At 39.4% G+C, this 14713-nt stretch overlaps 1 protein-coding gene across 1 annotated transcript in view; it reads left to right on the top strand.

Annotated features, from left to right (window-relative positions):
• Positions 1–13831, top strand: part of LRIG2 (leucine rich repeats and immunoglobulin like domains 2) — a 147426-nt gene extending 133595 nt beyond the window's left edge. Inside the window, exons 18-19 of the mRNA XM_073615716.1 lie at positions 144–395; positions 2841–13831. Of these exons, the coding sequence (XP_073471817.1) occupies positions 144–395; positions 2841–3076 (488 nt within the window). The 3' untranslated portion in view covers positions 3077–13831. The remainder of the gene's footprint in view (positions 1–143; positions 396–2840) is intronic.
• Positions 13832–14713: the final 882 nt, after the last annotated feature.

The raw sequence follows: 14713 nt of genomic DNA, 5'->3' as shown, positions 1-14713 counted from the left end.
AATTTGTTAAAATCTCTTTTGGATAGTGTTTGCATAAAGTATAAACAATTCCATTTTGAGAGGTTTCTTTAATGTTTTATCCAGTGCAATTTTAATTTCACATCTGTGATTATGTTGCTGATCTGAATGTATTATGTTTGTAGGTGCTGGACAACATATGATCTGCTCAGATTGCTATGATAATGCTAATATCTACTCACGGACTAGAGAATATTGTCCATATACATACATGACAGAGGAGGACCCAATGGACCAAACTTTGTCTAGCTTTATGTCACAAGTTCCAAAGGAAACTTTCCTGTCTCTCTCTAATGAAGTGGGAGCATCTGCTGCTAAAAGGGATATGTCTGCATTCCTCAACTATGACAGAAAAGAGGGCGAAAAACCCAGCTGTGGTAAGCAATCTGTGTTTTCTTTTACTTCTGTGATTGTAAATCTTGACGTTTTTTGGAAGATAGGCTTTTTGTAGTATCCAGCTCTTTAAACTGAGCACTAAAATAACCACAGCTGTGTATCCTTATTTGCTCCATCTCTCAACAGGGATATTTTTCACACAGAAGGCATACAAAATGAACTGCTATATTTTACACAAATAAACTATAGCTAATCCTATAGGCATTTCACTTTGTATTTCTTTTTATTTTTTTGTAGATTCCAGTATAGACTATTCTTGTGTTTTAACCATTATACAAAGCTTTAGAGTAAAATTTCCCACATTTAATGCGTTTTTCAAAAAAATTACTGGTAAGACCTAGATTGACTTCATTACTTATTACTCAAAAAAATTATAGGGGCAGATGCAAAATATTTGCTGTAAGGGCCCCGAAGGAAGTGTTGTAGTGGCGTCTACAATGGAAAGGACAAGATTAATGTAGACTGGGTAAGAACTTGGCCCAGTGTAGATATTTGCCAGCACAGCACAGATCTTCAAGTTGAGCCCAAATGGCTTTATTGAAATATGGTGACATCACAAAAAAGAGTGCAACATTTTGGAGTCATGCAGCTTCACCAGGCATGTGATAATTAAACATCAATTGTGCAAAATATTTCAATAAACATCCATCAATCATAGCCAATGATTGGTGGGTGTTTATTGAACTATTTTGCACAATTGCTGTACAATTGTCACACGCCTGACGAAGGGGTCCTGCATGACTCCGAAACATTGCACTCTCTTATTTGTGATGTGATCGTACTTCAGTAAAGCCATTTGGACTCAACTTGAAGATACGTGGTGTGCAGGCAAATATCTACACTGGATCATTTAAGATCCAATCTCCAGCTGGTGGTTGCTGCAACACCCAGTATGCTAGTCTATTCCAGGAACATGTGCATTGGGAATATGGATGGTTATGGGCAAGAACTTAGAGCACCACTCAAAGCTATAGAGAAATCTCGTCTCTGGGTGCGCAGAAACGGGGTGCCAACGTGTCTGTATGCTTATCCAGAGAGTGCCCAAGTGTATATAGAGGAGACACTGCTCTATCAACCAGCCCATGGCCTCTGTCAAACCACGTCCCTCTGGTGCGTTTTGCCCCACCCTCAGTTGCTTAGTCATAGTTCCTATGACTAAGCCCCAGTGGGCAGGACAAAACGTGTCAGAGGGCATGGTTTGACAGAGGCCTAGAACCTGAGGCCGTTCTTTACTCTCATAAATGTAGACTGATTTGGGGTATATTTGAGTTGGGGCCTGTGTCGCGGTACCTGTGTCGGATGGCTTTGGGCGTCTCTTGATTAGCAAATGCTTCTTTCTTCCAAGTGTTTTTGAGATTAGTTTGAGAGGTACAGAGTTCATTGACAGATGCATTTAGCCTCATTTAAAGCTACGTCAACCTGCTTCAAGCTTCTTTTTGTATTCCTACTGACTTGCGTGAGTGAGAAACCATTCTGACTGTACAAGGGTGAGCATCTGACAAAAGCCTTTTGACACTGACCCTTTGTAAAATACAGTTTACATGCATGATTGCTTCATGTCTGTCTAGGTTGGGCAAATTGCTCTAAAAGTTAAAGTGGAAGTTCAGCCAAAACCTAAAAATCTAATGCTAAACCTATTCTCAGCCACATTCTAAGCCTAATCTATCTAGCCCTGTAAAGAAAAAATCACTATACTTACATGTTCTGCAGCCACTCCAGTCTGGTCCCATGCTTAGCTGTCAGTGGTGGTTTCAGTGTGTGGAAATGTGCAGGAGAGACCGTCGACAACGGAAGCCCCGTTCTAAGTCTGTGGGTGATGTCATGTCTCAGACATTTCCCAGCCGTTGTCGGTTCTCTCCTGCACACAGCAGCTGCCACTGGAGACCAGACTGGATCGGCTTCAGAAAAGGTAAGTATAGCGATTTTTTTTTTTCTTTTTTTTTTTTTTCTCTCCACAGGGTTATATAGATTAGATTTGCAATGTGGCTGAGAGTAGGTTTAGCATTAGATTAGATTTTGGCTGGACTTGCACTTTAAGTAAAACTTTCAATGTACATCTAATGTGAGTTTAACAAGACACGTGGCCACTCATTAAAATTAGAAGAAAAGAGGTTTAACCTTAAACTACATAGAGGGTTCTTTACTGTAAGAGCGGCAAGGATGTGGAAATCCCTTCCACAGGCGGTGGTCTCAGCAGGCAGCATCAGTAGTTGCAAAAAACTAGTAAATAAGCACCTGAACGACCACAACATACAGGGATATACAATGTAATACTGACATATAATCACACACACAGGTTGGACTTGTGTCTTTTTTCAACCTCACCTACTATGTAACAATGTAATATTAAAAAGTCTATATTTTATTCTGTAACACGCTATAGTAGAACAGTGTCTCATTTTTTATTTATTTTTTCACATTTACAGATTCTTGTTCTTGTCCAAATTGGCCCATAAAGAAAGATGGCAACTTGCCAGCAGCACCACACCCTCCTTTATGCCACCATTCTGTTGGTCTTGAAAAAACCTTCTTCAGAAATGAAGGACCATCTTCAGTCAAGGCAGAAGAGCATCCCCTGCCAAGACCTTGCTTGAGATCTTATGACCAAGACTGTGACCTTAGCAGGACTCTATTTATTGGCGATTACAAGGAAACAACCTAATCATACCAAACAAATCTGCAAGTCAGCTGACTTTGTGTGGACTACCTCAGAATTTACTCCATGGCCAAAAAGTGCTATAATAGGCTTGTTTACAAATGTTGAGTGGACCAATGCAAAAAAAAAAAAAAATACCACTGCATTGAAGTGCAGAGAGGTAAATACTATGTAGCTTGGATTGGTCAAAACATGAGCACTTCTCGCTTCTACAGTTATATGCTTCAAAGATTGAGTCAGTTGGGACATTGGCTGTGACCATAGTGGCTTATTATGTGATCTCCTGAACTACAGATGGACATTTTGTAACATGTTCCATTGTCACAGGCTCGCAGTAAAGTGGATTTACTCATTGCGAAGTGTGCAATGTCAGCATATGCTCAATGAACACATGCCTAAGCATGTACTTTCACATCTGGTACTAGCAGTCTTATGCAAGTGGTACTAGTCGGAAATGCATACAAGTACTGTGATAATCAGTAAAGCTTTTGAACATTACTGCAATTAACATTAAAGCAGTAGCTATGATTTTATGTTATTTATACCAGCTATATCAAGTGAATTTACAGTCTAAGATTACAGAAACCTAGAATTAAATAAGAAAACATTCCATGGAAAGGCAAGTTGTGTGATATTGCTGTTGCTGCTTTCAAGAGCTTTAACATATGTGAAATCAAATGTTGGCATTATTATAAAATTGCTGCTCTGGTATCTGCTTAAAAGTGCTGTAACCTATAGTATATTTACATTCCTGTGTTGTATTTTAAGTTACAGTATTTTATGCAGCTGCTTGTTGCACCAGGGATTAAAAAAAAAAAAAACAATCCCTAGTCTATTTTAATTTGAATTCTGATTACTGCATTAACAAATGGTTATATTCTTCATAACTAAGTGTATTGCCTTCCATTACAGCCTTTCAAGAGCTAAAACTGAAAGTGAATCTCCAGGCAACATTGTTATTTCACAGTCTGATTTATACATAGTTATATAGACTTATAGCTTTCAGCGTCCTCTGTCTGCAGAGGTAAACGCTATTCCTCCCCTTAAAATCATGTTTATGGCCTTCTTCGTTTGGTGACCAAAGATTAAAAACAGTTTCTAAAGTTCTGCTTCTTGGTCCATTCTTCTCCCTCAACCTGTTAATGGGTCTGTAAAGAAGCAGTACCACATTCATATGGTTGTCCCTCTGCTCCCCCCTCCAGTAAGCACGTATGCAGAGTTAAAGTGACAATACTGTGTAAAGCAATACATCCTGATTGGTGGAAAGAGCTGTGCTCTCCAAGTCTGCTGTTTAGTACGTTTTAGAATAGATTACATGTTAAAAATATTTGCCTGGATTTCAGCTTAATTTAAAAAAAAAAATAATTGATAACCATTTTAGGTTGTGCTATAAATCTTTTCTCTGCTTGTTATTTCATTGCTTTTCTCACCCCTCAGTATGCACATTCATGGTGTGATCAGGTTGGGATCAATTTATTTTGCAAACAGGACTTTGCATGGTTTTTGTTTTTTTTTTCATGAGAATTTTTTGCTTGTTAACATTGGCTCAGTTTTTTTTTTTTTTCGTCAAGTTAAAAATATACAGTACAGACAGTCCCCAAGTTACAAACATCTGCCTTACATATTACTCGTACTTAAGAGCGGAGGCAGTGTGATGTCACCGCAAGGCAGCCATCTTGCCTACTCACCGCATGCTACCACCTACTGTCCGACTGACCTGTTGGCAATCCCATATCACAATATGGCCAGTTAATCCTTCAGAACCTATCGTGTAACCTGGGGGCTGCCTGTATACCAACAATTGTATCGTATAAGACATTATGTCATTTGATTGCATTAATGAGATAGCCTGGTTCTCTACTGTTGTAAATGTTTTTCTGAAATATCTTGCTATGGCCTTATTCATATACTTTATTTCTTGCTACACAGTGCTTTGGTAATGAATAATCTTATCTTCTACAAAGCCTGGATATTTGGTACAGTGTACAGTGCAATGTAAAATAAGAATAGGCTGTTATTAGTAGACAAATTACAAATAGTTGGCTACAGATGCACGTCAAATCAAAATTCCACCTGCAGATTAACATCAGAATATTGAAAGGGTCAGATTGTTTAACGAAGATTAAGGGTACTTTTAAACTAAGTGTGTTTATCCTTTTGCCCCTATCCCTAACTCAAAGCAGAGTTCCACTCAAAAGTGGAACTTCCACTTATCTGTCTCCTCTTTTCTGTGGGGGGGCTGGACCTCCTCTTTAAACCATCCCTTCCCCTCTTCAGGTGAATACTTACCTTAGTTTAACAGCCAGGATTCCACTGTTTCAATTAATAGAAGCTGTAAACATTCTATGAACGGAGGGGCATACCTTTAAATCAACTGCCTGTCCTCAATTCATAGAAGCTGTAGTTCAGCTTCTATAAATGGAGTAGCTGGGTGGAAAGGATGGGTTTATTTGGGCACTCTTGATGAGAGGTCCCTCTGTTCTATTAACCCCTGCCGCTCGGAAGATTACAGGGGTAGGGAATCGTGAACGGAGGAGGATTTCAGCCAACGGAAAAGGCATCAGCACAAAGGACACATACTAAATGTAAGTTATGTCCCTTGTGCTGATTTTTATTTTTATTTTTTTTTCTCATTTCCGCTGCACTTAGGCTTTAAGGATAAACCGTATGTTTTTGTTGTGCTGCTATTACTCTTAGTTGCAATCATCTTTTTATATATCCCAACCACGGGGAAAAAAAAGCTTTCTTCTTTTATTTTAACATTTACTTTAAACCTTTAAAGAAAAAAAGGTTATATAACTATCCCATAGTCTCTTTTGTACATTGACAATTGGGAGGAGTCTGGTGGCGTCCACTTCAACAGTGATTGACATTTTGCCGATATCAAGCCTATCTAATCTAATACACACAGCTTTCCCTAAATGCAAACAGTACGCGACACAAAACCTCATGCTGTGTGTTACACACAGTTTGCTTCCAGGTTACACTGCACAGAATAAAGCAGGCCATAGACCATGCAAATCTCTTCTGCAACCACGGGTTGCAGGAAAGATATTTGCATGATTCCTCCATCAACACAAACCGTGCTGACAGGGGAAGCTCTCCTGCTGAGACTTTGGACTTTGTATTATCTCGGCTTGGGGGAAGCCGTCCCTGCTGGGAAAAGACCGTGATTATTACTAGTGGCTGTAGCAGCCGCTAGTGATAATCGCAAGTAAATCCGGCAGGCTGGTTGTACCCAAGTTGATCAAACCTGCTGAAACGGCTGAGGTTTGAACCATCTATGGCCTGCCTAAGACACAAGGCTGAGCTACTCTTCCTTAGACTTTATTGCTTCTTTATGAGTGGATATTTCAGCACATATAACCACCTAATGCAAAAAATAACACCGCAGTTTTACTCACTAAGAAACCACTACATTACAAATTGAGAGCAACGCATGAATATGCAATGCACTGTCAGCTACAGGGGAGTTCCTTCAGTGTGCAAATAGAGGGGGGCAAAGTCTTTCTCATCTAGATGAAACAGGCTCTATGGTTTTGTGCACCATATAGGACATGGCAGCAGTGAGTAACACATTGGCTTTTTTGGCTGTTTGTCATTTTCACTGGCTCCAACCTTCACTTTTGTTCACAGCAGCAGGTAGTAACACCCTGCATAGACAATGGACAGAAAGTGTGCTTGCTGCAGTACTGTTAAATGACACACAGTGGGAAAAAATTTTAACTTTTCTTTTTGCATTTTTTACACCAAATTTTTTAGATCACATTGTAATTTCTTGAGCGGAAATAAATGTGGTCAATGTGACCGGACACTATATAACAAAGCGATAATGATGTTATTGATCTTTAAAGCAGTATTTAGTATGTTTAAATTACCATCCAGAAAATAAAAAATGCTAAATTAAAATTTTGCAATCAGCAACCTATATCCCAAATTCATAAAAAAAATTGAAACATGGCAAATAATTCAGAAATGGATATAATGTACAGCATATGCCACTTGAGCGCATGATATGCTTGCCCATTCCAACATTGTAACTTAGGTTATTAACCATAAGACTTCTCTTTCATAACTCGTGTTTATGGTGTTTTTATTTGGTACTTATACTAACGACCCGGATTCCAAGATTGGTTTATTGTAATCTGTCCGACAACCTCTTAATTTTTCTAGTGCACTTTATTATTATTATTATATTATTATTAACAGAAATTACACTTTTCTCTCTGTAGTTTGACTATGTTACTAAAATCCATTATATATGATAGTTGAAGGTAAACATCAAGTACTATAAAACATGTTATAGCAATCATTCTTTGTATGAAGCCCTGAAAAAAAACTGACCGATCCGGAGAAGCCGCTGTACTAACCATGCAATGTTAGTACAGTCATCTCCCCTGCTATGCTATTGTGTTCTGACAGGGGGAAAACCCCCGCTAGAACACTCCGGTCAGCGATCTCAGCCATTGGCTAAGAGCGCTGATCAAGAGTTGATCAGCAGACCTTTTTCATTCATGCCCGATTGACAGAAGTCAGCTGAATGTCAAGCTTCTGTTAGACTGTCTCCAGTACACACGGGCCGAATGTGCCGCCCGACATTCGGCCCGTGTATAGGCTTACGGCATAATCTTGCCTCAGACAGTTCGGTAGATGGAATCTTTGCTTCTTGGTAAGTTAATCTAACCATACACCTTTAGATTTAGAGAAATCAATTGATTCTCCCATCCACACTCCAACTGCATGGATGGTGGAATCTCCCTTGCCTTCTATTGTATTCAGACAGCCACTGCACCAGTGACTTTCTGAATACCTGAATATTGACTGCATCTGATAAGATGCTGTTGCTATTTGGCTGATATTTTACTATCCAGTTCCTTTGATTTTTAAACTAGCTTTTGTAAAGCAGGGTGGTGTTGCCACTTCTCGAAATTTGGCCTTTTCAGCAGAATTCGGCAGAAATTCTAGCCATGCTTTAGTTGCCTTGCAATCTTGTATTATACTAAAGCTGAGGGACAGGAACTGGAAGCTCCTGGGACAATGGAACATTACTATCTGCTTACCTCACAGCTGAATTTGCTTAGGGATGAATTTATTCAGTTGATCTCTGGGTTTGTGAGTTTAGTATATCTATTGCTCATTCTGAAAACTGTTAGGATGCTGCTTTGTAATTCAAGATCCATTTAATGTACATATTTTTTTTTTTTAGATTTTCTGACTTAGATTATGGTCAGGACTATGCTATTTTTTATTGTTTTAATGTGAATAGTTTTATATTTACCACTAGCATGTTTCAAGCTAAAAAAAAAAGTACCTTTCCCAGGCTTTCCATGTAAAGTGGCCCCTGGTCCAGAGTTGGCCATACACCAGTAGGGTTTTGTTCGAAAAAAATTGTTTTCGCAACATTTGTCCCATTTTCTAATAATTAATGTGGGCAGATTGCTGATTGTTTTTGATTGTAGTGACAAGGAAGATTAAAGGGATATTTTTCTCAAGAGAATTCTGTGAATGTGAATTTTGATTGTGAAAAATGATACTTATTGTAATGCACTTGTGCAACCCAAAATCAAACCCAGAATTCCAAACACTGGCATTTGAACATAATTTTTCAGGATTTTTATGCAAAATTTCTTGCGTTCATAATGGTACTATCAAATGCTCTGACACTATTTTTCTGAATTTCTGTACGAACGTTTGACGATAGTTCTGTTGCTGTATGGCCACCTTTAGGAACAGTTCCCAGGTACCCACTTACATGCTTGCCTAGGGATCTCCAGCACTCTATTTTGCAAATTGACTTTTTTTTAACCATATGTGCAGCCAGAACTTTAGATTTTCTGTAGAAAGTAGTGCTTTTCAGCTTGCCTTTCTAATGATTGCATTACAGTGTATCTTTGGAAAGATAAGAGCCCATGATAGACCAGTTTGAAAGACTGTATAAGCCAACACATATTGTTAACCCCAGTAAAAGTCAGGTGATTTTCTTTCTCTGTCCATTTAAATATTCTAAACTAAGGCTGGCCATATATGGTGTAAATTTCTTTCCTGCAACCAAAGGTTGCAGGAAAGAAATTTGCACTATTCCCCCATCAACACAGACAGTGTTGACAGGGGTGTCAGCAATTGTCTTTTCCCGGCGGGGGGGCAGGCGGGGAAAGCCATCCCCAGCAGAAGAAGACAGTGATTATTGCTAGCGGCTTTAGCAGCCACTAGAGATAATAACAAGGACATCTGGCTGGCTGGTTGTACCCAAGTTGATCGATCAACTTGGTACATTCAGCTTGCCCATTAACGGTTCAAATCTTGGCCGGTTCCTGCTGAACCGGTCGATATTTGAACAGTGTCTGGCCAGCCTTACACTTACTAGATATGATTGTGAGTCTAGTCCTTTTTTACAAGCACAGCCATGTCATATACATATTACAGCAGCCATTTTGAAATCTGAACCAGTTTCAATTGATTCTTTTTCCATTATAGTCACAACAGCCGCCATCTTCAATGCCATTAGTGGATAGTTGTGATATTACAAACTGTCAATGCCTGGGTGAGGTTATTAGTCTGGTAAATTGATATTCCATTGGCCTCTCACAAAAAATATAGGACGTATGAGCCCTAGTGTTGCAAATGATCAGCAGATAAACAATATTGTAAGTTAGAAGCAATAGCAGCCATTCTTCACAACTTTCTATAAATGTTTATTCTAGACTCAATGGCATGAAAAACATTATTTCTTTCATTCTTCATATACTACACTACAATGTCTGTAAACTTTCATAGCAAATATTTTTTATGCACTATAAATCTGATCCATGTTTGCCAAATATGGCAGCCAAAGATGATAGCTTCTTGTTATATATGTAAATATACCTGCAATGATAAAATATTTTTGTACACATTGCACATACCTGTTTGTCAGATCATTGTAAATCTTTTCCGTTTTTTGTTTTCCCTTTGTTATTTTATGCCAAATGTTATATTATTCTATGTTAATCAGTCTGTTATCTTACTCTTCGATGTTTGAAATGTTATTTTTTATTAACATCCTCAATACAGATGTGTGTGGGTCAACTCTTTTTAGATATGAAGCTATTTTGATGTTGTTGCCTCGGCGCTAGTCTTTGAAATAGCTCTTTAATGGTTAATCTTCCATGAAATGAAACCACATAAATTGTTTAGAGATGGCAAAGGACAAAAAGGTTTTATGGTCTCGGCAGAATATTAGAAATGATGATGAATAGCTAAGATAAGTGTGTAGTCACTTGCCCTGCTGCCTTTTATATTACACCTGTTTTGGATGCGGCAGCTAGGGTGTCACATGCTGCTACAATGAATTTATATGGCTTCTGGCAGAAGTGGAACGGTTTTAGAACTAGCCCAGTGGGTTGCTTGATCTCTGCAAATGTAAGCTATGACCTTCAAAAATGAAACGTTTTCTAGGCATTTGCCGTAAAACAGAAGAACCGCTTAAGAGATGAAAATGTAAAATGTGCTACACTTGCAAAATTGTTTCAATATCTGTGATTGTAATTTGTACCAAAAAAACCTAGTATATTGTAAAAGATGACAGCACTGCAGCTTGTGGGTGATACAGAAATGGGTTGCTTGTCTTTGTACACTCCATGTAACAGAAATTGTCTTTTTATTATATCTGTACACTTCATTTCACATGCTTTTGTGTAGTCCTTTATAATGCCATTGTGTTTTCAGAAAAGTGGGATACTCAGCCTTTGAAAGATTCTGCAAAGATTTTTGCATGCTAAATTAAATTTAAAGCAAACAGTTCCAGATCTGCGATATTGGCAACCTCCTTCGCACCCTCTTTAACTATTCGCTGAAATGGAAAACAATATTGGCTAAAGCCGTGGTTACAAGATGCTACAAGCCCGTCCTCTGTCATTCTATTTACTTCTGTGGGGCCCTCCTTTGGGTTTCCACATCACTGCTTGTGTGATGTGGATGCTTCCTATTGGCATCTGAAGCAGACCGATGGTCACAGGTGGGTTTGTAGTTCTGAATCAGTGGTCCCCTGCTCCCAGAAATTTAGTGACTGACCTTTTGAAGGGGGACGTGGGTGAATATCTTACTTCACCTGTTAGGAAAAGTAAAAAGCCAAGCAGGATGTGTTAGAGGGGGTGGAGTGGGAGTATAAATACACTGCTAGCAGCCTTCCAACGTGCTTTTGTAGTGCTTACAAAAGCCGGCCATATACAGCTTGAGTTTTGGTCGGTTCCGCAGAGACCAGCCGGTACCATGTATGTGCAGGCTGAATGTACCCAAGTTGTTTGAATAATCAACTTGGGTACAACCAGCCTGTTTGATTTTGAATGCATTTATTGCTAGCGGCTTTTGTTACCACTAGCAATCACTGTGTTCTCCCAGCAGGGGCAGCTTCCGCCACTGGAAAAATACAATGTATCTGCAGGAGGGGGCAACCGAACGATCTTCTTGGGGTTGCAGGAAATAAATTCACTCTGTGTATGGCTGGCTCAAAGCCTTCCAGTAGCTTGTACTCTCAGTGGCAGCTGGTACTCTCTTTAAAATCTGTGTAACCACTTGCCAACCAGCCGCCGCAGTTGTACTGCGGCAGAATGGCACGGCTGGGCGAAACTATGTTATGTTATGCCGCTTCGCCCTGTGGCCGCTAGGGGCTCGCGCCCGCTGCTTGCCCCTGGAGGTCACGATCACCGCCAGGCTCCCGCGATTGCTGCTGACACACAGAGAACCGGGAACTGTGTGTGTGTAAACACGCAGTTTCCGGTTCTCTGAGGGGAGAAGACTGATCGTCTGTTCATACAGAGTATGAACAGCGATCAGTCCCCTCCCCCCTTCAGTGGGAACACAATTAACCCCTTGATCGCCTCCTAGTGTTAACCCCTTCCTTGCCAGTGACATTTTTACAGTAATCAATGCATTTTTATAGCACTGATCTCTGTATAAATGCCAATGGCCCCTAAAATGTGTCAAAATTGTCCGATGTGTCCGCCATAATTCCGCAGTCCCGATCGCTGCCATTACTAGTAAAAAAAAAAAAAAATAATAATAAAAATGATGCCATAAAACTATCCCCTATTTTGTAGACGAAGTTTGAGGCAGGAGAATCTGGATGCCGCACACCGGATAAAGTTGAAAAATCTTCTTTATTGTAAAACTTGGATCATCAAAAATACAGGACAATCAGGCAGATGGTACAGACACAGCTGACGTGTTTCGCCCTCTAATTTGAGTGCTTACTCATAGCACTCATATTTTGTAGACGCTATGACTTTTGCGCAAACCAATCAATATACGCTTATTGCGATTTTTTTTATTTTTTACCAAAAATATTTAGAAGAATACATATCGGCCTAAACTGGGGGAAAAAAAAAATTTATATATTTTTGGGGGATATTTATTATAGCAAAAAAGTAAAAAATACTGCGTTTTTTTTTTCAAAATTGTCGCTCTTTTTTTTGTTTATAGCGCAAAAAAATAAAAACCGCAGAGGTGATAAAATACCACCAAAAGAAAGCTCAATTTGTGGGAAAAAAAGGACGTCAATTTTGTTTGGGTGCACGACCGCGAAATTGTCAGTTAAATTGACGCAGTGCCGAATTGCAAGAAGTGCTCTGGTCAGGAAGGGGGTAAAATCTTCTGGGGCCAAAGTGGGTTAATGTCTCCTTTTCTGTAACTAAATGGTGTTTCTGCAAAGTTGCTTGAGGTTGGTTGGACACTTAGTTGTGTTGTACACATACTAAAGCCTGCATGTTACCAAGGCCTTAAAAAGACAGCTGCTCAGGGCGTATGGGCTGCAGTTAACATCGAAGGTTGCTTGTAGGGTCCATTTGAAGCCTGCATAGTAGTGCTGGCGCCTTCAGTACCTTCAGTACCAGAAATGGTGGCCCCATAGGTACAGTTAATAATGTTCATTGTTAGCATTTCAAAATTAGTACTGTGTCATAAAGGATTGAAGCCTACTTGGTTGCAAGGCCACTATGGCCTTGGGTTGCCTATATGTGCTCTAGCTATAAAATGCAATTACCTTTTTCAATTTTAGGTTGGGAAACTGCACACTACACTGCTATTACTACCCAAAATGACAGAAACACAGGATTATGTATACCTTCGCCTTCATGTGCACCCAGTGCAACTAACCAAAGAGACTTAGGGGGGGAAAATAGGAGTTCAGGGCTATGGGGGCATTACAGCAGGGAAGTGACACATGGCATGACATCACACAATTGAACTTTCCTGGAACCTGAAAGCATAAATGGACTTGGTTGGGAAGACCTGATGACATCAAACTGGAAAAGGGAAGGTATTCCCAAAATGACTGACTCTAGGAACATAGAAATGAGGTTGTATAGGATAAAAAGCAATAGCAGTGTATAGAAAAAAAAATGGTTAGGGCTTTTGGTTTACTGTTAAATAGTTTACCGATCATGAAAGGGCAGTTAACAGGTTTGTTTTTCTTTAGAGCCATGTTGTAAGTATTCTTCCTTCCTTCCTTGATAATCCATTATCTTTGCTGTGGAATATCTGACAAAGGCTGAGATCCTTGTGGAAACTTTTACATTCCCATGTTTAGTGAGAGCTACAGTAGATGTTAATATTAATCTGCCATTGCTCTATACGCTTGCAGCACAGGTCATCAATCAGTGCATGCCATTTTTAACAGTGATGGGGTTAACAGCAGATAACTATATTCTTGTACTTGTAACTCGATAATTGGAAGCTGATGTTCCTGGTACTATTATGTATTCACACAATATAATCTGTTCAAAAACATCTTGTGTGTCTCTGTTTTTCTTTGTATAAATTAACAATTCATTCTGTGACCTTTGGGTGGTGGAAGCAGAGTCTCTTTTAATGCCAAATGCACTCAGTGTACAAGTACATGAAGATGGAATATCACATAAATTTTACATTGCACTTGGCGGAAGAATCTCATTATCTTATGAAAAGCTCTGCTGCATTTGCACTGTTGGAAGTGTGGATGTTTTCTTTACTTACCAGGTAGGGATACCACACTTATGTTTTCATGCTGCCTTTAGACCTAACATATACTAACACTTTATATTTGCCATATTATGGCTAGAGCTGCAAGGACGATATTATTTTGTTTCGGCTTAGAGATTTAAAGCCCAAATCCTGGACAGAACAAAAAAAAAAAAAAAACACTTGCAGTGCTGTGGGGGGTGGTGGCCTTCTTATGGGAGCAAATAAAAAGGCTGAATTCCTAGCTCCAGCACATTCTTCTCCCTCTAAATTCAAACTGTGGGCCGTCCCTCACTGTCATTAGGTGCAGTGTGGGACTTTTAGCCCTGCATTGTATGTGCGGAGGTAAGTATGAGTTTCTTTAGAGAGGAAGCTTGAGGGGACTGGTTGCACAGATTTCAGGTACAAAGAATATAAAATATTATTCCTATGATGAGCATTAGAGAAAGGTGGGGGGGGGGGTAGTTAGCCAGAGTTGGTCTTTAACCATTTACTGGCAGACAGCCAAAGAGCTTGGAGCTAAGCAGGAGAATTTTTCAGTAGCTCACTTGTGCAAGTAACTAGTGAAACTCTGTACTACCAATTGTACCTACAGGTAAGCCTATAATAAGGCTTATCTGTAGGTACTGTGAATATCTCCTAAATTTCCACTATTTAAGAGATATTCAGAGT

Source organism: Aquarana catesbeiana, linkage group LG02 (assembly GCF_042186555.1).
Source record: "Aquarana catesbeiana isolate 2022-GZ linkage group LG02, ASM4218655v1, whole genome shotgun sequence".
Taxonomy (NCBI): Eukaryota; Metazoa; Chordata; class Amphibia; order Anura; family Ranidae; genus Aquarana; species Aquarana catesbeiana.
The sequence above is the reverse complement of the archived record's forward strand: the minus strand, read 5'-3'. Positions and strand labels throughout refer to the sequence as shown.